At 39.1% G+C, this 21707-nt stretch overlaps 1 protein-coding gene across 2 annotated transcripts in view; it reads right to left on the reverse strand.

Annotated features, from left to right (window-relative positions):
- Positions 1-2796: 2796 nt before the first annotated feature.
- The window catches only part of triqk (triple QxxK/R motif containing), a 29498-nt gene continuing 10587 nt past the window's right edge, over positions 2797-21707 (reverse strand). For both annotated transcript variants that reach the window (XM_084739860.1, XM_084739861.1), the window contains exons 3-4: positions 13407-13492; positions 2797-3044 (exon numbers count right to left, since the gene is read on the reverse strand). In XM_084739860.1, the coding sequence (XP_084595986.1) occupies positions 2937-3044; positions 13407-13492 (194 nt within the window). In that variant the 3' untranslated portion in view covers positions 2797-2936. The remainder of the gene's footprint in view (positions 3045-13406; positions 13493-21707) is intronic.

The raw sequence follows: 21707 nt of genomic DNA on the forward strand, positions 1-21707 counted from the left end.
TTACATTCAACATGACACACATTCAAGAAATGAACTGCAAAATTATTTCCTGGGTGTAAAATATATAGAAAGGATTGAGAAAACTCACAAAGTCAAGGCAACCATTTTCAATATGAAAACTCACTTATATTTTTTTATTTTATATATTTTTATCCTAGTCTTATTTTGAATATTGCTAAATGTGTAGCAAGGAAAGGCTTTCATTTCATTGTGTAACCCTGTGTTGTATAATTATTAACGCTGAAAATCCAATACCATTCATTCAAATGATTATTGAAAGATCCTTTAATCTTCTGTCACATTATGCATTATTTATATTTCTTTACAAAAAGATACATGATTTTAAAAGCAGTTCAACCAAAAAAAAGGTAAAATAATTCAGAATATATCACACAGTATCCCGTAACTGAATCAAAATGACTGAATAAAACCAATCCGTTAAATGCTTACATACCATACAAACTATTGCAATAATAGCACTAATCATCATACTATTGTGAAAAATAGCTCGCATCTCATCTTGCCGAACATGCATAATAGGCTGTGCTGCCAGATCCTTTGCATTGTGCTGATGTCAGAGCTCTTGTAGTTGGTAATGGCGACCTTTTAGATAACAGGTGTCATGTAAGAAGGTCTTTTAGGTCAGGCTGTCTATTGTTACACATGTGAGTGACTCACTCTGTGGGGGAGGAGGGGGCTGGATGCACCAAGAGCAGATAAAAGCCACTGGGTGAGGGTATGGCTGCACACTTATCATAATGGGTTCTTGGATATGTTGTCTATTTACTCGAGGTCGGGAGGTCATGGGAGAAAAGACGGGAGAAAAAGGCAGAAACTGAAACCACGTTTCGAGAATCATGTCAGCCACAGACCATGGTCAGGGACAGATACAAGACTTGTTTTTAAAAGAGACTCAGAGGAGGAAAAACATTTCAGGAATGAAAGACATCACAAGGCCTCTTGTGTGTTTGGTTCTGGCCTTTGAGCACCGCACTAATTCAGGGACTGCACACATTCTTAAGAGTAAATTTTAAGCGCTGTTAAGCACTTTCAAGGTACCTGAACAAAAAATGACGGACACTCACAGCCTTTATAATCACATCTAAACTCTTACTATGCTGTGAAAAATTCCCTTATAATCACAGCAATAAATATATATTGTCACATTGCTTATTTTACCAAATGGTCATATTCATTTTGTTTGTATGTTTTGATGATGATCACTGAATGGTTGCTAATTTCCAGATCAAGGGATCAACAAAAGCTATGAATGACAAATATGATTCATTGTTTATTATTTTATAACTTACTTGAAAAGATTTTTGGTTTACATGAGTGATTGATGTAGAAGACATTATATTGCAAATCAATCATTTTTCAAATTCAAGCTTATTCTGTTAAAACATACTGGCATTTTCTAAACTTTAAAGACATTATATGAACCCTGTAATATAAAAGAGTCATATCCAAAACAATGCATTAACCTTTTGATTCACAACAGGGGTCAAAAGCGGCCCTACAGAGGCCACGGCAAAGACAAACCATGCTCGTTTCTTTTGACCAATATGTGCAAACAAAATCTACTTTTATTCATGAAGTGAAAAAGCAAATTAAAAATAAAAATTTGTACTAATCAAAAGTAAGACCTTTAATCTTTTTTGAATATTTAATAATGAAGAGGTGATTTGTGACCCACGTTGTGCATTAGAAGGGGTTTGACAGATTGTGCGCCAAAAAACTACTGCTATTGTGAGTTAGGGTTGATTTGTGCAGAGAAAAATATGGAATAGAAAGTGATGAAGTGAAAACATTCTTCAAACAAAGAAGAAGAAAGCAAATGGACTAAATAGTCCCTGACATTGCACCCCCTTGCTAACAAAGAATCTCTCAAACAGTGGAAGCATTTGGACTGAAACAGTTAATGGAAGGTCAGTCGTTGCACCTTGCAGTGCAGGTGCACAAAGATTTAAGCAGAGGGATAAAGAAGCTTTCTTCGGAGACACATCACAACAATACATCTTACCAGAAGGAAAATGATCAAGGTGTTCCTTCTGAGGAACACACAGGCTCACCTCCATTCAGTCATCATTCATCTCTGCAATTTCCATTCAAATGAAAAAAAAGAGGATCATATTTGTCATGCTAATCCTATGGATGTCTGTCTCCGTGCCGCATGTACGTATGTGCGACAGGTACAATGTGTGGTTCTGTATTCTGCACACATGTTCAATCAGGACAAGGGCTTTGTGGATTCTAATCTCACACTTTGTGATCTGCAGATATCCGGGAGGAGAGGTTTGTGCACTGGAATGTGAGGCAAGTGTTTGTCTCGATGTGACAAGAGGTTCAGCGGGAGATTTACATTTTTCTATTAGTGGAGACAACAGTGGGACGTGACTCTGTGGAATATGATTAACAGGGCTTGGTCTCGGCTGTAGTTTGGAAGACTTGTGTAAAAAGAGTCTCATTTGCTTTGCTGAATGTAGATGTGTTTTCAACAGAATGTTTTGCAAGAGGTCAGAGACTTTTTCAAGGAGCAGGAATCAAAGCTATAAAAAAAAAAGGAAGAAACTAACATTTCAGTGGAAATGCCACTATAATAATGTGGACAGTTTCAGGATGTTTCCATGCAAAAAATAAAAGAAAAGGAAATTTAATGTTGAGATACAAAACAATGCAAATTTCAAAAATGGCCTGAAACTTGAGCTATTTGGTGCTTTGCTTCATTTCTCCTGAGGAGGCAGCTCAAGGTCAATGTGTCACCAAAAGTGTGTAAAAAAGCTAAAAGACTGCAGATACAAAAACTAAACACGGGACTTCTGTGTGTTTTACAGCCATTACGACACAGTCAATTGACTGTATGTATACATTCTTCATCCCCCTCTTGTCCTCGTGCATCATGTGTAGAGACATCGTCAGAACACGTCCTGATCTTATTAATCCATATCCACGTCCAGGTTGATCTCTGTGGTCAGGTTGAGGTAGAAGAAGGCATAGATACAGACGACAAAGAAGAGGATCGCTGCGACGACCAGGAACGCATCCTGAGAAGAAATAGGAAAAGATTTTAAGAAAAAAAGTTTTAAGATACTGTTAATCGTTAATTGCAAGATGTAGTTATCATCACACTATTGTGTCATATTGTCAGTAGGTTTAGAGTATTGATATGAGTGTACAGATTATTATAATATTTGTATACATGTTGGAGGGCTACACAATTAATTGCAATATTATCAAAATCACAATATGACCAAGTGCAATATCCAAATCGTAGACCCTAAACCAAAATGTAATTTTTTGAACAAGGAAAAATGTGAGACAACAGCATCATAATGAAGTACTGTAGAGCTGCAGAGATAAAAATCGTGTTCTTCAGATGGGAAAAAAAACATGTTTGTTTGGTTCAGACCCCAAATATCACACTAACACAGTTTCTTTTTTTTTTTAAGATTATTTTTTGGGCTTTTTGCCTTTATTAACAAAGGACAGCTGAAGATATGACAGGAAAGGGGGAGAGAAAGAGGAGACGACACACAGCAAATGTGCCACAGGCAGGAATTGAACCAGCAGAGGACTGATCAACACATGGTGTTCACACCCTACCAACTGAGATATAGGGGAACCACACACTGACACACTGTCAATGGTTTGGTTTTTTTTTCGTAAAAATGAAAATTGTAATGCAAAAACGATCATTCCCACTAACTGTATTGCATATTTCTCATTTTCAATCAAAATAATCATAAACCATATAGTTCCCAACATACAGTATAAGTACATTACAGTATGTGTGCCAATGTATGTAGACTATATGCATGTATGTATTCATGCATATGATACATGTGTCATTATGCTCTCGTTTGTGTGTGTGCGTGCATGACCAACAGATCTGGAGTTCTGTTTGTAGCTAATGTTACACACTACTGGACTAATTTTTTTTGGGTGCACGATCATGACTGTATGCTGAAGGACTTTGAATAAACCTGTTTTCGTGGCTCCATGTCAACAAAAGCTGTGACCAGAGGCATTATGTGTTTGGACTCAAGAATGAAGTGACATAGATTTTGGCAGTCAAAAGTCAAAGGTCAAGGTCATCATGACGTCATGTTCGCCCTGTTCCTGTGAACGTGATACCTAAATAAAGCCTTCAAATTCGGTACAACCTTCCACTTGTACTCAGAGATGAACTCATTAGATTTTGATGGTCAAAGGTCAAAGTCACTGTGACCTCAAAAACTATATTATTGGTCATAAGGCGAGAATTCAAACTAATCATGATAAAAATCCACATAAATATCTCATAGGATATGAGTAGTACTTACATGAACTACTTACATGTAACTATTTACATATAATTACATGACAAAAGAAATGAAATTGTATCTGTTAAAGTTGCTGAGAAAAAAATATGTAGTTAAATTACAGTCACTAATCAAAATGTTGGTAATAACAAAGAGCTTACTTTCAAATATTTTCAGGTTGCCCAGCAGAGCTCTTCATGTTAATTATGTGTCAAATTTTAATGATTATTCTATGCTTAAATGTTTTAAGGTGGACTCTTGGAAGATTAGCCAGTGAGTTAAAAGAGATCCAAATTAATCAAATCAATAAATCAAGATACTGTGTTCTACTATTTATATATCTGTCTGATCCCTTGTCTGTCTTTACACACAGCACCAGCTCTACTTTGTTTGAATGTTTTTGCATGATTCTGTAATTATTGTGTTTATTTATCAGTGTGATTATGTCTATATTTGCCAAGTCCCTATTGTCTTTCTTTTCATCTAAATTCGTTGCATTCCTAATAGACTTCTTACCAGCCTGACTTTGTTGTGTAAGAATATATTGTTTATTAGCTTGTTTTGAAAAGTAAAAAATAAATATTAAATATTTAAAACTGTATGTGTTTTTAAAGACAAATGTAATTATAGGACTGTCAATCATCACACTTTCATGTCAACCACTGAAATCTGTTTTTATCCAAAAGTGTAAACTGTTCAAATAAAATTCAGCCTGATCCACAGCACTGCAGGTGAACAGAGGAACACTGCATTAACTATTCTCTTTCTTTTGACACGGCATGTCCTTTGGAGGACATGTTTTTCTTTTTTCCTCTCTTTTTTTTTCATTACAGCTGTTTACAGCACAGGGCGGCACGGTGGTGCAGTGGTTAGCACTGCTGCCTCACAGCAAGAAGGTCCTGAGTTCAAATCCCCCAGCTGGCTGGGGCAGGGCCTTTCTGTGCAGAGTTTACATGTTCTCTTCGTGTCTGCATGGGTTCTCTCCAGCTTCCTCCCACAGTCCAAAGACAGGTTAATTGGTAACTCTAAAATGCCCGCAGGTATGAGCATGAGTGGTTGTCTGTCTCTATGTGTCAGCCCTGTGATGAACTGGCGAGTTGTCCAGGGTATACCTTGCCTCTTGCCCAATGTCAGCTGGGATAGACTCCCGCCCCCCGCGACCCTTTGAGAATAAGCAGTTACAGAAAATAGATGGATGTTTACGACATGCAGGAAACAGATTTGACTTATTTTTTCTGTTTCAGTGGTTAGATGACTGTTAACTTCCAAATACTGACTATTTTGTAACTTGTGATTCTTGAACTGCTGCCATGAGGCCTAAATCAAACCTAATACATATTATTGGGCTGTCATTTGGCAGTTTGTAAATTTTAAGTTAAAATAAGCAAATGTGCATGACACTGACAGCCATATTTGTTTTACTTTATAAGGTTAACAAGCTGTTTTCTGTCCGCACAACAAACACAGACTGGTGTTATTAAAGTAAAATCCACACTGAGGTAGTGCTGCAATGATTAGTTGATTAATCACTTAGCTTTTCAAAAGAAAAACAAAATTTCCCTATTCTGATAATCGATGAATCATCTCAGTCATTTTTCAAGCAAAGGTGTCGAACATTTCCTTTGTCATTTATGAATTTTTGGGTTTTAGACTGTTGGTGGGACAAAATTTGAATGCATCACTTTCGGACGAGTATTCATGTGATTGTGTGATGAGCACTACCTACTAAAATATTCAACAATTAATTATCAAAATAATGATTAGATTCATTGATAATGAAAATAGTCATATCATTTGTTGGGTTTCAGGTTCTCTTTCGATGCAAAGAAATTAATTAAAACATACAGTGGAGTAAAAGAAAAGAAAAGATCCTGTCAAAATGTAGAGTATCACATTTCACAACCCAACCACTGAGTGACCACAGTAGTATAATCTATTATGTCTGCAATCAGTCTCCATAGTTCTCCTGACATTTCTACTGAGAAGTTAAACTTTCTTCAACAAAATGGCCTATTTTTTTTCAGATTTTCTATTGGTTAATTGTCAAACAAATTGAGGCTTTCCAGAGGAGTGGCATTCAACTTGAAAATGGGAATTTGGAGCGCTCGTTCATTATGTGGTGCTCACTCGATTACAATCTTCATCAGCTGGAGTTTCATTAGGGCCACTCAGAGTATTGAACAATGCCAGTTATTCTTTATCAAGAGAACTCATTAGCAGCAAACTTTCTAATCAACACTGGAGAGCTTGGAGAGCTTTAAAAGAGAGCTGAGTACAGTCTGATTGTGGGGTTATTCAAAAAGAAATATTTGATTTGAACATGAAAAATTAGTTTTTACATCCAAACTGGGCCACAACAACAAAGGTGACATGACAAGTGAATTCAAACGACTGTAGATGACTGTGATCCAACACAAACTTAATCTTAACATGTGGCTCCAATTATTAGATAGATATAATCTTATTCTTCCATTTGTGCATTCTTTAAAGAGGTAGTTCTGATTATATGAAATGGGGTTATATAAGGTACTTAACCATAGTCAGTGTATTACCTTTAGTAGATGTCAGTTGGCACAAACCCAGTTTGGAGAAGCAAAAGGTGAACTAGTGTAAGAAGCAAAGCAGTGTACTGCTGTGGACAAGGTCAGCAGTAAAACATATTTAAGACACCAAAAAAAGAAAACCATCAGTTTACATGCACTCTATATTTAGAATATTTTCAAGACTTTACTTTGCCGTCAAACATTATTTTCCAAAGGGAAACCACAATTATATGAGCCAAATATTGCTCTCTGCAAACCAACCGAACTCTACTGGTGAAATACAGTTATTGGTCTACCGCTGCCTTGTTCAGTTAGTTTGTTTGTATTATTGTGTGACTTAAAAAGGACAGCTCAGCTTCACTGAAGTCATACAATAACACAAACTAACAGATCAAGGCAGCAGTAGACCAGTAGCTCACATGTTATACGAAGTAAAATGACTGATTTTAGCAGAGGAGTCATGGTTGAGCAAGAGAGAGTGATATTTGCCATTTCCTGTCAAAAACGCTGTCTGATGGCAAGGTAAACTGGGGAAAATATTCTAAATATAGTGTACACATAAACTGATATTGATTATTTTTGATGAGGTTAAAATATGCTTTATTGTTGACCCTGTCCACAGCAGTACATTGCTTAGCTTCCATGCTAGTACTTCTTTCTGCTTCTCCAAACTGGGAGAATCTAATGTAACTAATACACCATCGAGAAGTAGCTCTAATTATCCATTTCATATACCCTGAGAATAAAAAACATAAAATTATACGTCAGTAATGTCCCATAAGGCCATGAGTGAAAAGTTGAGGGGATACAAGGTTACAGTGAAAGAAAATCAGAGACAAGAAAGCAACAAACAAGACAAGACTGCACAAAAAGAACCATGACAGAAGCAAACAAAAAAAATATGAATGACAATTTTGAGAAAACATCAGTTCAGTAATTTCCATATGTAGCAAGCACACACAAAGATGACTGCAAATTCAACCCACCGGCCAAACTGCAGAGAGGAAAAAGACAGAAATGAAAACAAGAGTGAGAACGAGAGAGAAAACAAGTGAGAGATAAGGCTCGGCACAAACGAGGGGTGGTGGGGGGCTAATAATAATTCCTCTCTGACGAAGGGGGGGGGGGTGGTGGTGGTGGAGGAGGAGTAGGAGTAGGGGGGGAAGGGACAATTAAAAGGCGTCACAGCATCCACAGCTATCTGTGTACACGTTGTAGTGCCTAGTCATCAGCGGCATTGGTCTTCATTAGCCTCAGCCCACATTTATCTACATCCCGGCAGCCTCCAAACAGCTTTAAGTCCTTGCTTAATTGGAAAACTTTTAAATTTCATGCACTTTAGTTTCATATATTAACCGCCAGGCTCCCACCGCTTGATTTACTTTTCTATTTTGCCGAGGCCTCTGAGAAAAGAGAACTGTTATCAAATCACGGAGGCTTGATTGTTTTCTGCTTTTTTCCTGTGTTCTCTCGCTGCTTTGAAAAACATGACAGAGAGGAGCGTTTGTAATTCTGCCGACAATATCGCAAAGAAATATTTGTGCTTCTTCTGACGCAGGTAAGCATTTCGTTGAATTGAAACAAAAGCACCCACGAAATTGCAATCCGGAGTTGTTTCTTCTTCTTTTCTTTGCTTCAGGTTTCAGAGAGAAAGAGAACAGCTGGTTACAGTGACTTGTCTATGAAAACAAGCTGGAGGGGTTTTGGTGAAAACACTTGAGTTGTACGAAGCACCTGCACTTGATTGAGATCATTGTTTTCGAGGAGAGTGTTGCCCACTGCGTTGACTCTTGCCTTGTCTAACAAACACATTTATGTGCGCCCACTCACACACACACACACGCTCAGACGCAAAACACACACAGCCTGTCTGCCCACATTCTGATGGAGACCTCTGGATGGGGCCCAAGCACATCATCATCTTCATCATGTGGCTCTCTCAGCACCGGCGGCAGCTGCGGCGCACTCGGCATGCTGGGAGCTGGGTCCCTGTCACCCTGGCGACAAGCCACCGCTCAGCAGACATCCCCTCATCTGGTCCTTTTATTCTCCTCCTGGGTTTGTTTGTGTGCGTATACGTGTGTGTGTGTGTGTGTGTGTGTGTGTGTGTGTGTGTGTGCCTACGTGCTACGCAAGAGAGATGTGGTGTGTTTGTGGCTGTATGTGGGTGGCAGACAGACACCAGCTACAAACAACTGTTGGTGCATCTGGGCTGCGGTTGGTAAGCAGGTCTCATCTGTGCGATGAATAAACCAGTCATTAGGTTATATTTTATGACTGGTTAAACAGAAGTTGCTGATGATTTTTTGTTATTTAGTGGGTGGCTTTAAAAGGTCACCATGCACCCTGATAACATAAAACTTTCTTGTCCTAGAATCAGCAAATACAATATATATCTTGCACATCCATCCACACACATCCATTTAATATCCTTACGGGGCTGCAAGTAATTATTTTCTAAATCAATTCATTATCAAATTCTTCTGATAAATTTGTTATGTCTATGTCAGAAAAATAACAACCTCAACTCAAGATTAGACTCTGAGGACTGGGTGCTGGATCCTTACCAGTTAATAAGTTTTTAAACTAGAAATACTGCCTTGTGAAGATCTTAAAGGAGTTTAATAAAAGGTACTAAGTGTATTAAGTGTATTTTTGGCAAAATTATAATAATTATAACGACATGTATGACTGCAGTGAATAATTTCCAGTGAGAAACATGCTGTCTTCACTAAGAGACAATTTTTAATAAGGACTGACAGAGAGCTGTCAGAGTAAAATGTCATCACATCATCATTTTATCCTATTAGGTATTTGTGAGAAATCCACTCAAATGTAGCATATGACCTCTTGAGTTATGGACAAAAATGTTTTGGTCACAGTGACCTTTGACCTTAAAATTCTAATCAGTTCATCCCTGAATCCAACTGGATGTTTGTACTAAATTTGAAGAAATTTCATCCAGGTGTTCCTGAGACATAACATTCACGAGAATGGAGCCTGAACATGAAGTAACAGTGATGTTGACCTTCAACTAGGCCTGGATATTGTTTAAAAAAATGACATCATCATGTTATAAAGCTCACTATAAATTTAATAGAATAAAAATCCATGAACCTACAAATTCCCATGTGATATCTATCAATTCTACTGACCAACCAGAAAGTGTGATGAGCCTCATCAACATAATAGCAAGCACAGATAACAAACATCTAAAAGTCTGGTTCAATGAGAGAATGAGGCAGATGCTGCAGTTTGGGTTTCAGCATTTTCATTCAAAAAGTATTAGCAATGACTCTGAATGGAACTCAATAATTGCTGTGCCTGTTCCTCAGAAACACTCTTTCAAGACAAAATTAGCAGCTGCGTGACTCAAGTTACGTTTGCATGAACATACATGTTTTGTTATCACAGACAGCAGCAAGGAAATTAAGCCTAAATCTATAAACTAAATCTATAAGTCCATGCAACAAAGAAAACATTCACACAACATACATTCACAAATGACAGCTGGAAGATACCCAGAGTCATTATCTGTAGCCTCCATCCTCTGCCAATTCCATAAGCAATTTTTTCCCAACTTTCCAGGCTCAGCGGCTAAATAAGACTGAGGGAAAACAGTGCAGAACTGAACAGAAGGCTAGTGTGCCAATTAGACGAGGCAGCAGGCTTATTTCCTGTGCTGCAAGCTCGTGTGCTGGAGATGCTTCGAAGGCGCCTTGTCTTCTTCTTCTTCTTCTTCTTCTTCTTCTTCTTCTTCTTCTTCTCTGGGCAAACTGAGCAGAGACTGCAGCCGACTTCCTGCCAGTCTCTTCATCTCTGCCGTCTTGACCCTGTGCCATCCAGAGTTTGAAGCAGCTGGACAGGAAATCTGTCCACAGATGCATTCAGGCAGCAACAAGCTACTTCTGTAAACACACCGTGAGTCAAAGCCTGTGTAAGAGCACACACGGATACAACAAGTGGCTGGTTTCCGCCACCTTTGAGGTCGACGCTTTGTGCAGCCCGACAAATGATCACTTTTGTGGGAACAGAAGTTCTCCCTCTCTCACTGTCTCTCTCCGAGTCTCTCCATCCTTTCCTCTGCCAACTTACCCAGACTGCCCTGCTACGAGGACAGCCCCGAGACAGCCTGCCCTGGCAGCTGCCAGATTCTCTGTGCCCGCATGTCTGCTGGCCCTTCTGAGATGCCAGCTGCATCTGAGACCAGCAGCCCAACCAGGGACATGCTGAAAGAGGGAGAAGAGAAGAGAAGAGAAGAGAAGAGAAGAGAAGAGAAGAGAAGAGAAGAGAAGAGAAGAGAAGCTCACACTGCAACAAAAACTGTAGCCAAATCATTGCTGTCAACTAAAGGTTCAAAGACAGATAGGAGGGCTTTTTACTGTCATCACAGAGCTGTGTAAAAATCACAACTTTATATACCGCTAAAACGACTTGATGGGAAAGCAAGCGTGACCAAATATCCATTACATTTGGGCTGAATTTCAATCGAACTCCGGGGCCAAAGGGTCTAAGTCAGTTTAATATGTTCGTCCCAGAGGTATTTTTAATCCGACCTCTGAAAATTCCCCTCGTCTTGGGCGTGAAAAACCTGAATTATTCATAAGCAATATCAATATTTCAAGATATGGACTAATCTAATTGGATTAAAGACGTGCTTAATGAGGCCTTGCGTGTCTAAGAGATGCATATTTTAAAACCTGACCATTTCACCCAGTGTTTAATCCTTACTATGATTTGTTCATCTCTGTGTACTACGTGCCAACTGAAGCTTAATGAGGAAGTGAAGCCTTTTGGCTTTTGATGTACTCTAAACACAACCAATTTTCAACGCCACAAAGGAAAAACAAACATGCAAAAATAAAAGAGAAAACATTGAACATTTTGTTACAACCGATTTACATTTTTAACAGCCATAAAAATCCGATGATCTGATTTCATCTGATCGTGTTTGTGATTTCAAAGAGGGTTTATAAACATTCACATGCTATTTTACTGGCGAGGGCTTACTCTATATGGAGAAAGCTTGAAATGGTAAAATTGTTTATTGGTAAGCCAGCCGATTGAGGAAAAGCATAAACAGTGGTGCCACGTTTGCCAGAGTGATAAACGTGGAGTCATTCATCTTTGCCTGCACAGCAGCTCCTAATCGCTCCAGTGTGACAAAACAACGGAGAGAGACGCTCTTTTCTATCCCTGCAGCACCCTCACCTCCCTTTACTTTTACATTACCCACACTCCCACACAGAAATAAAGGTTCCAAACGCTTCTTCCTGAAGGACTGAGGTTCTACCCAGAACCATTTACTTCTAAGGAACCCTTTTTTGAAGGAAGGATTAAGACTAAGGGTTCCATTAATAACCACTTTCATCCAAGAACCCCTTTTAGAGGAAATAGTTCTTCACTGAAATCCTTTGAATTACCTTACGGATTTGTCAAGAGTTTTTTGTACAAGGTTCTCAGTAGAACCCTGTGAGTGGGTTCTAGACAAAACCTTGGAATACTAAAAAAAATTGTAGAAAGCCCCTCAGTGTTGTTCTAAATAACAACCTTGGAATATGAAAAGATTCTCTGTGGAACCCCCTTGGTAGGTTGTCAATAAAACACATGGATTATAAGGAGGTTCTCTGTAGTTCTCATTAAGTGTATTCTAGGTAAAATACTTGGAATATAAAAAGGTTCTTGGCAGAATCCTTGTGTTCTAGATAAAACCCATGAAATATAGAAAGATTCTTGGTAGACCTCCCTAGGTTGGATGTTGATAAAAACCAATGAAATATAAAAGGTCTCTTTGTAGAACCCCCTCGGTGGGTTCCATTACATGATAGGATGGTTCTCTGTAGAACCTCACATAAGGAGTTCTGGGTGATACCTTTCGCATATTATTCTAGGTATAACCCCTTTATGTTGGGTTCTAAGTAAAGCCAAGTGGAACCTTTAGGTCTAATGGGAAACAAAAAGAGTTGTTCTCCTATGAGGACAAGCTGAAGAACCTTTTATGGTTCTAGTTAGCATCTTTATTTCTAAGAGTGTAACTTGAACTTATCACTTTCTTACTTTCTTTTTCTTCTCTGCTTGTTATATGTCCCACATCTCCCTTGGTGTCTCTCCTTGTCCCTCCATTGCTGTTTTACCAGTAAAAGAATAAGAAAACCATTGAATCTCAATCCTTCCAGGAATTCATTATGTGTTCACAAGACACAATTGAGTATTGTAAATTTTATTCAACAGAGGACTCTCCCATCCCTTGCTTTTCCCAACGATAGTTTTCAACACTTGTACGGATCTTCAAAGGACAGGCAGGGGGCCACATCACATCATCTCAGGTAGACAGATATCTTTACATTCCCACAAGACCCACATTAAGTTGTGAGAGAGCTAAGAGCTTGAGATATGAAAAGTGATCTAGTGAGACATGCTCTCGAATAGACAGGCAGGCAGACAGACAAATGGAAAGAAGCTGGTCGGCAGACAGACAGACGAGCAGAATCACAGATGGTCCAAGACAGACAGGCGAGCGGAAATACTGGAAGACACGTAGATACAGAAGAGACAGTCTCACCCTGAATCCAGAGGTATTCTTCTTTGCTTCAGCTTTCAGCCGAGTAGCCTTTAAGACTGACTTTGTCTTTTTGTAGTCCTGCTTACCTGAAAGACAGAAAATAAGTAGAAAACAGGAATCAAATGGATGAAAAAATGTAATTTTGACTAACAAGTTTCATTCATTCACTGTATTCCAAATTGTGTATTATTTCTTTTTGGAATGCAGCATCAATAAGCTGTCACCTGTCTGTGTTCTCTCAGCAGCTCAGACAAGTGATGTAACTTCCACTGTGCAGAGGACTGAAGGTCAGAATGGACAGAAAGGCATGCTGGCTTGAAAATTGCAACATGATGCAGTAGTAGATCCTGGTATTTTCTGGCATACTGCATTTGACACGTATAACTACTTATTAGAACATCCTAAATCAGGGGTCAGCAACCTGAGAATCTGGAGCCACACATGGCTCTTTTGCCCCCTGGACAAACAATACAAATATCTGTTTTTATGTAACTTTACATGAACAACTGACAGGACAAAATGTTCAAAAGTTGGGGCTCACTTTACTAAATTTAATGAAAATGCAGCTAAATGCAATAACTCAGTAAACAATTTAATTTATCCCAACAAAATAATAATAATAATAAAATAGTTGAATCTTCTCTTATGTTTTTATGTCTTTATTCTGAGCACCAAATTATGGTGAGTAGTATCAATAAGAATACTGGAATTGGTATTGATATGCAGTATCAGTATCAGTATCATTAGAGTCCTTATAATACCCCTCTGAGGTTCCAAAATCCAACTACAAAAGCAGTCTCACATTAACTCAAAATAACCTACTAAATAACAAGCAGAATACTATTATTAATGGGACTACTGACTTCTACTGTAAAATGTAATGTCACATTGTTAACAAAATAAGGCAAGTGAGAAAAAAAAGTCACAGCTAAATTAAATTTACCCAGACATCGTGATCTGCACATGCACCCAAAACACAAAGAATCTTTTCTTGCCTGAGCTGCACACAGTTCACCTGCGCTTGTCTGCCTTCCCATGGGCTCAACTCTCAGGGGTGAGTCTTGTGGGCAAACCGGCCACCTGGCAGAGCATGTGTGTTTATGTGAGTGTGTGCGAGTGTGCTTCACATGAGGCAGAGCCGGCTGTCTTGGTCTAATTAGAAACAACACACTGCAGGAAAAGGAACTTTGCTAACAATGGGGTGGAAAGGCAACAGCTTGCTGAACAGTGTGTGTGTGTGTTCTAGGACTTCTATCTTTGTGGGAACCAATTTATACACTTGGACTGTGGACCTAATAGCGAGCCCTTAAAGATATTATTTTAGAAATTTCAACATGAAGTTCAGATGGTTAACATTTAATTTATTGGCTGGGGAATAAATGTGTGGTCCTCATAAAGAGAGCGGAACAATAGAGGAATATGTGTGTGCGTGTGTGTGTGTGTGTGTGCGCGCGCGTGTGAGACAGAGACCTTGGGTCAGCCTCAAGGTTTTCTCAGTTGGTTTCGTGATGTGTGAAGGCCGCTTGGAGTTTTTACTCCCAGCCAATTAAGCCTAATTTACACTGAAAGAAGGAACAAGAGGAGGAAGGCGAGGACATCCATCCAGAAAGGGAGAGAAAAAAGAAAGAGTGGTCTGGAGGTGTGTGAATGTTGTGATTCCTAAAACAAGACAGATGTCAATGCAAAGGTGTATCATGTTCTTAGACAGTGGACTTAGAGGACAAAGCCAGTGTGACATCACCCATTGGTTTGTGGTCTACCATTTTGAAGCAGTGAGTTTGGTATTACAGAGGTTGACGTCTTGGTTTTTTGCAACTAGAACATGCAGAGTACCAACGAGAGTGTGGAGGTAGTGCGACTTGAGCAGTGCTTGACTTCGACTCGTCCATTCAGCTGGTTGCAATCTTTCTCGCATTACAACAGTACGTTGAAATATGTTTCTAAAACATTTTAAACAAGAAATAGGCTTCACTGTTCAGACCCAGAAGCTCCGTCCACTTATTCTACTGTCCATCGTTGTGAATCCTAACACAAACAGGCAGATCTGCATACCACTAAGTATCATCTCTCATGAGGAGCAGAGGTCCTCCTCTTCTAGAAGCAACCTTGGATGAAGGAGGAGATGATCATTAGCATGATTTTCTGTTCTTCATCCCATTCCCCTTCCTCTACTTCTTTTTCCAAGATCTTGCACTCTTTCTCCATCCCTCCTGGTCCTGGACTCCTCCTCCACCTCACTCTGACTCAGTGGAGGGCTAATAGGAATGGGGAGCGTGTTGCCAGTAGCAGACAGTGAGCTAGTGGGAATTCATTAGGAGGGCCACTGGATGTCTCCTCCACTTGTCAGAAAGTGGAGAGGGGGATATTTGATTGGAGGGCACCTCCGGTTGCTCACCATTCACAGAAAATTGTGCAGGGACTTTCAGCCCGCAAATGGCTGGCTGTGATCATGTAAAACTACAGGAAGCTACATCACATGCTACAAATCCCATATCACAGTGTGAAATGTGTAAAAATGTACAGAGAAATATTTATATGGTAATTATCTTATCTTGCAAGAAGCAGCAGGGATGACTGGCTAACTACTGTAGCTGGCAAGGTAACCACTAACATGCTAGCCAGAAAGAAACATGCTAGTTAGTCATATTAGCTTTCAAGGCTTCTTCTGTTTTCTCTGTACTGGTCTGTTCACTCCCATTTTGTTCTCAGGGTTGTACACAAGACTGAGAAATCTTGCACAGGAAAAAAGAAGAGCAGCAAGTAGAAAATTATTCAGTAAAACACTACATGCAGTAGATGTTACTTTTTGTACCCAGATTTAGGAGAAAAAAAGTACTATTTGTATGGTTTTGCTTGTAGCCAGTCACCACAAGAATCAATGCAATGTGTCCACTACTGCAGCAGCTGCAACCCATTCAGTCTGCGGTGCAGGGAAGTTGAGCACAATGTATTAAATGGAGTTGGGGGTTCAAGTTTAGTTGGCACAAATTTGCAAACTGAACCAAAGTTGAACTGAAAAAAATGCCCTGTGAACAAATCCACTAGTCCAAAAAATTCCATTGAAATCAATTGATTGATGCCTATCTGACTGGGCCTTTATACTTTTAAATATGCATAGTATATACCTTCACTTGATATGTACTATAACATTTTCTCATATCCTGGATATATGAAATGACATTCTATAGTAATGATAATTGATTGAATGTGCAAACTAGGTTACTCTGGGGAAAAATGTAAAAATCCTGTTTTGCAATCCCGTTAAGAGGAAAAAAGTTTAACACCTTAAAGCTTAATATTTAAAATTGAAGCCCACAAGTGAACAAGCTGTACTTTCTGTTTTGATACTAGTTTGCTTTGTCTGGTTATCTGTGTCCTCAAGACAGCTTTTCTGCAGCAAAGTGCCCAAGGATACTCAAAGACAGAACAATATCAGAACTTAAGCAAGCTGGGGTTTAAATTTCAAAAGGAAGATTTTTTTTTTTACAGCATCTACAAAACTCTCCCGCAAACTGCTTCCAAAACATGCACCTGTGTTGTTTGTTTTTTTTCTAATTCATGGTGCTAAACCTGTTCCAAGTCCACATGGAGAAATTACATTTTTATGCAAAAATTCATCACAACCCAATAAACCCATAACCATCTGGTTAGAATCAATACTTAATTGGAGCAAAATCAGAATAATTACACCATGTAGGAGTCTGAATAGTTGATATTAAGGAGAAATGCCAGGGAATTACATCAGGCTATGTAAGGTATTGTAATGTTGTTGTATTACAGTGTTGTACTTCTTAAAGCCTCCTGTGGTTTGTTTGTGTGGTTATGGAGCGTGCACATGCACACACACAGCCACACACACAATCAGATGATATTGCATTGGGCTTATGGGCACTCCTATTTGTCATTGCAGTTCCCTGTGCTGCACCAGCACTGTAGATGCTTTCTGTCACCAATTATCTACCTGCGCTGGGCTACACGCCGTCGCTCCCATCCCTCCCCACTTCTGCCTGCCACACTGAAAAGGCATCACTGTCCTCCTGTACAGCAACGACAATGGCGTTTCTCAGAGGAACATTAGCCCTCGTAAGGGGGGCCTAGAGTGCCTGCTGAGAGGTTTCCCTGAATGTGCCTTTCATTGAAGTCATCACCGATTTCATGTCAAGAGGACAAGAGAAACGTGAGAGTGCCCCCCACCCCCACCTCCCACCACCACACCACTTACTGTACTGTACATTCCCTTAGATGTGTGTTTCATGGGTTTTCCTTGCTCCTTTGTTGCTGCATTTACCTGTAAATGGTGTCTGATTAAGACTAGGGAGAAATTAGTTTTTATCTTGAGCTATTGTTCTGTTTAGCATAACGAGGCAGGTAGGGGGTATTAGCTAAAATTAGCCACATGTGATTGAGCACTCAAGGGGAGGAGGTATGTGATTTGTGTGTCACACAAATTGGCCATTAAAGTGAAGCTAGAAAAGAGGTAGTCATCTAAGAGTATTGCTGTTTGTCTGAATGAAGAAAGATCTGTAGTGAAAAAAAAGAAGACAAAAAAACTTGTTTATTCCTGTGTTGTATAAACTCACTATTTCTGTGTCATCTTTACCAAAATATGGATGGATGGTATAAACAGTACAGGGAGCATGAATTTTGACCAGTAAAGCCTTCACTTTTTTCTTGCGAGGCAGCTGGATTCGCGAGATCATGTGAGATTCCATCCATTTTTGTCCGCACTAAAAGTGATGCCAATCAGCATCCTGGGAGGGACTACTTGCAGCTACAGGTGTGGTTCTAGTTGTGACGACAGTAAGAAGTGTCCATGGAAGCGGCTAATCTCGAACAAACAATGGTGGCTCCTGAACAGGTTAGTGCAGATGCTGCAATAGCGTCAGGTATATCAGAACCAGAGAGTAGTTTTTAACTGAAAGATGAGCAAAGAACGGCACTGAAGGCTTTTCTCAATGGAAAAAATGTTTTTGCTCTTCTCCCAACTGGCTTCGGCAAGACTTTGATCTGATTGGTTGAAGTTAGCCTGTGTTAGATGTGATAGACAGATGGTTCATCCAATCACAATCAAGTGTTCTTTTGAAAGTGCCTGCCCTTTTCTAAACAGTTTCTAAGGATGACTTCCCAGATGGTTCTGTGTAACAAACCATCTGGCGTGTAAAGTTACCCTCACTTCACTTGACAAAGAAAAGGCTGTCCTTGTCATCATCAGCTTGCACCAGCTAATCACCAGGAAAATGAAAACCTTTGCTGCTTTGTTCTTAAACTAAGAACTGCACAGTCAAGCTAGCATGTGCTGTGCTTGTGGAAAACATAATGGCAGTGGATGAAGCTACGTACAGACCACATTAAAACTTTTCTTTCTTCGTTGAATTAGTTGTCTCCATTGCAATCTCTCTGTTGCCTTTGCTCGGTGTTAAATGTGTATGGAGGAGCTGCAATAATAAATTACACCAAAATGTTAAAAGCACCAATAATGTTGGAGCTTTGCCAGACTTTTAAGTGGTAAGCTAAACTAAACTAAATAGTTAGACTACCAACAGACAGTTTTGGCTTTTAGCTTGTAGCAATTTACTACAGTGCATACATTGAGGAAGAGGAGGAGGAGGAGGAGGAGTTGGTAAAAAGACTGGTGCACTGGACATGCTTCAAGTTTAAAAAGTGAGCAGAAACAATAATCTGTGAATCATATCTGACAACAGTGGATAAAGGGGGTGGCAATACTTGATACACTTGGGAAAAAGTTTTGCATTTTTTCCCCTTAATTCCAGTTTTGCCTATTTAATGTTACCTCTACAATGTATGTGAAATATGTCTTAGAAGTACAGTTAAAACTGCAGTAGGTAGAAAGCCTAAAACAGTTTGAGATTGTTGAGTCTCATGTTGAGTTCATCATGAGCGAGCACGGACTGACAGACATCAACTGTGTAATAAAACAGACATCTGACAGTACAAAGACAGAGGAAAGAAACTACATTTCAAAACAAAAATATCCAGTGTGAAGCTACAGAAGTAGTGAGAGCTGAACATAAAGAGACTTTTAAAAACGTCTCTGCTCTCCTGGACACACACGAGTTCAGTATCACAACACTTGCTTGTTCAGGGGGAGACAAGGAGGCTCGTCACGGTTTGGCCACAGTGTGAGATCTCTCCAATATAATGGGACTATAAATGGCACTGAAGCTTAAAAGTATAATTCATATTACTTAGACGAAGTTGTAAATAGATAAAACACAGTCCAGGACAAGTGCTTCGTGCAGAAGAGACAGATGACAGAGTTAAGAGTATCACTGTTACAGATCAGCTAGTTTCACTGTTAACTACTGACTTTTGCCTGAATGCTTTAGTAGTTTGTTTCAGTGAGAGTGGAACAGATGTTGGAAATAGGAAGATAACATTTAGTTGCCCTTATGAATTACTTATTGTTGTTGTACCCATCTGATTCGTCTTTGGAAAACTGTCTTACATAATAAATCATAAATATTCATTCAAATTCTTGATTCTTGAAAGAAATCTGCATTTACAATTTGAGACTGCATGATTGTTCAAAAATAAAATGGCAACACTTTACAAAATAGTATACAAAAGGAAGTAAAGTAAAGGGAATGACCTGATAATTAAGAAATTGCTAATGATTTGTTCCTGAATAACTCTGATTTAAAGATAATGATGAGTTACAACAGTCTGTTCTCTTGTATTTACTTGAGCCAGACAGACAGACTGGGCAGTCGATCTTACCATGTAATGACGGATCATGGCCTTAGCAATCTATATCGGTATCAGCATCACTATATGTGCTGATATTATTTTTTTTTTTTTAGATTGTTTTTGTTTGTGTGTGTTGTAGGAAGCGTTTTATGCATATTTGATCTGTTTTTCTTAATTCTAGTAATATATACATATGACATTTTTAGTTATTTATACTTATTTGTGATTATTAAAATAAAGTTAATTGTTAAACTGCCTCCTTTACATTTCTTTGTCAAAAGTTACACATTTGAGAGATGCAATATTACCCAATAAATCAATATCAACATTGCTTTACTCTTTATGCAGTTTTCTGCATCAGCCCCAAAAATCCAGTATCCATGAGGCCCTAAGTATTTCATCAAGCCAACTTAGTCAACTTATCCACTTTCCAACCAACTCATTTCAAATGTTGGCTCCGCACAGATAACTCATCTACAACTGTTTTTTGTGACATTTTGCCCATTGATTAACTTTTTAAAAATGTATCCAGGTTCATTAAGTCACAGCTGAGGTTCAGTACCACCTTTGTTTCACTCTGAGGCAGGAAAAAAACCTGCATTAATGGTTATACTGTACAAAGATACGAGTATCCCTTTACGCAGTGTTAATATTCTGATGGGTTCGACAGGCAGGAAACTATCCTGACAGTGTCACGGTACAACTGTCACTTGTCTCACGCCAAGTCATGTGAACAATGCTTCTATTTGTGGCTAAAAAGTAACCTCATGATACTAACTTTATAAAGTTGTACCTAATTTAAATTTCAGTCATGCATCATGTAGTAAAAGGCTGCTGCTTCATCATTTAAAACTGAAAATATCTGTTGCTTTTACCAGAAAGTGCAGAGCTGACCCACCAGAACTGCATTTCTAAAACACCCACTATGGCATTAACTGTTCCCAAAGTGGCAGCCTTCTTGTTTACCTCTCTTGATGCTTTCATATCTCAATTAATTGTGCATATCCAAAATCAGACACTGCAAAACGTTGCTGCATTACCAACCCAGTATACCACATAGTACAAAAACACTTATAGCTGTGTTGGTCTAACGTGTCAACATCAAATTTCATCCTGAGGAGAAGTCTAGTATGTGCATGTATGTTTGTGACCGTGGGGAGTCACCATCCTGCGTACGCACCACATGCAGAGGGATGGGATGATTTGGACAGACAGACAGACCACTGTCCAGTACTCTCTGAGAGCCTTGGGACAATTCAGGCAACACGCCGACAGCGTGTCTGACAGTTTCTCATACTTTGCTTTGCTTGTGTGTCTATGTGGCAATGGCGGCCAAATAGTCAGTGACCACATGGTGCGGATCGCTGGCATCTGCCAGGATGCACGGTAGTGGAACTGGAGGGCTGATGCCAGACACATGAGAGACATTCAAGCCTTGTCATTTGCATCATGTGAGGCGAGAAGAAGTGAGGCAACATTTTGCAATTCATACGAGATTTACAGTAAAAGCATTTAAAACAACTAAGTGGAGATTATTTTTAATTCAACCCTGATTACAAAACATGGATGCTGTGTAAAGTGTAAAAAAAAACA

The sequence above is a fragment of the Lutjanus erythropterus genome, chromosome 16 (genome assembly GCF_056507025.1).
Source record: "Lutjanus erythropterus isolate fLutEry1 chromosome 16, fLutEry1.hap2, whole genome shotgun sequence".
Lineage (NCBI taxonomy): Eukaryota > Metazoa > Chordata > Actinopteri > Lutjaniformes > Lutjanidae > Lutjanus > Lutjanus erythropterus.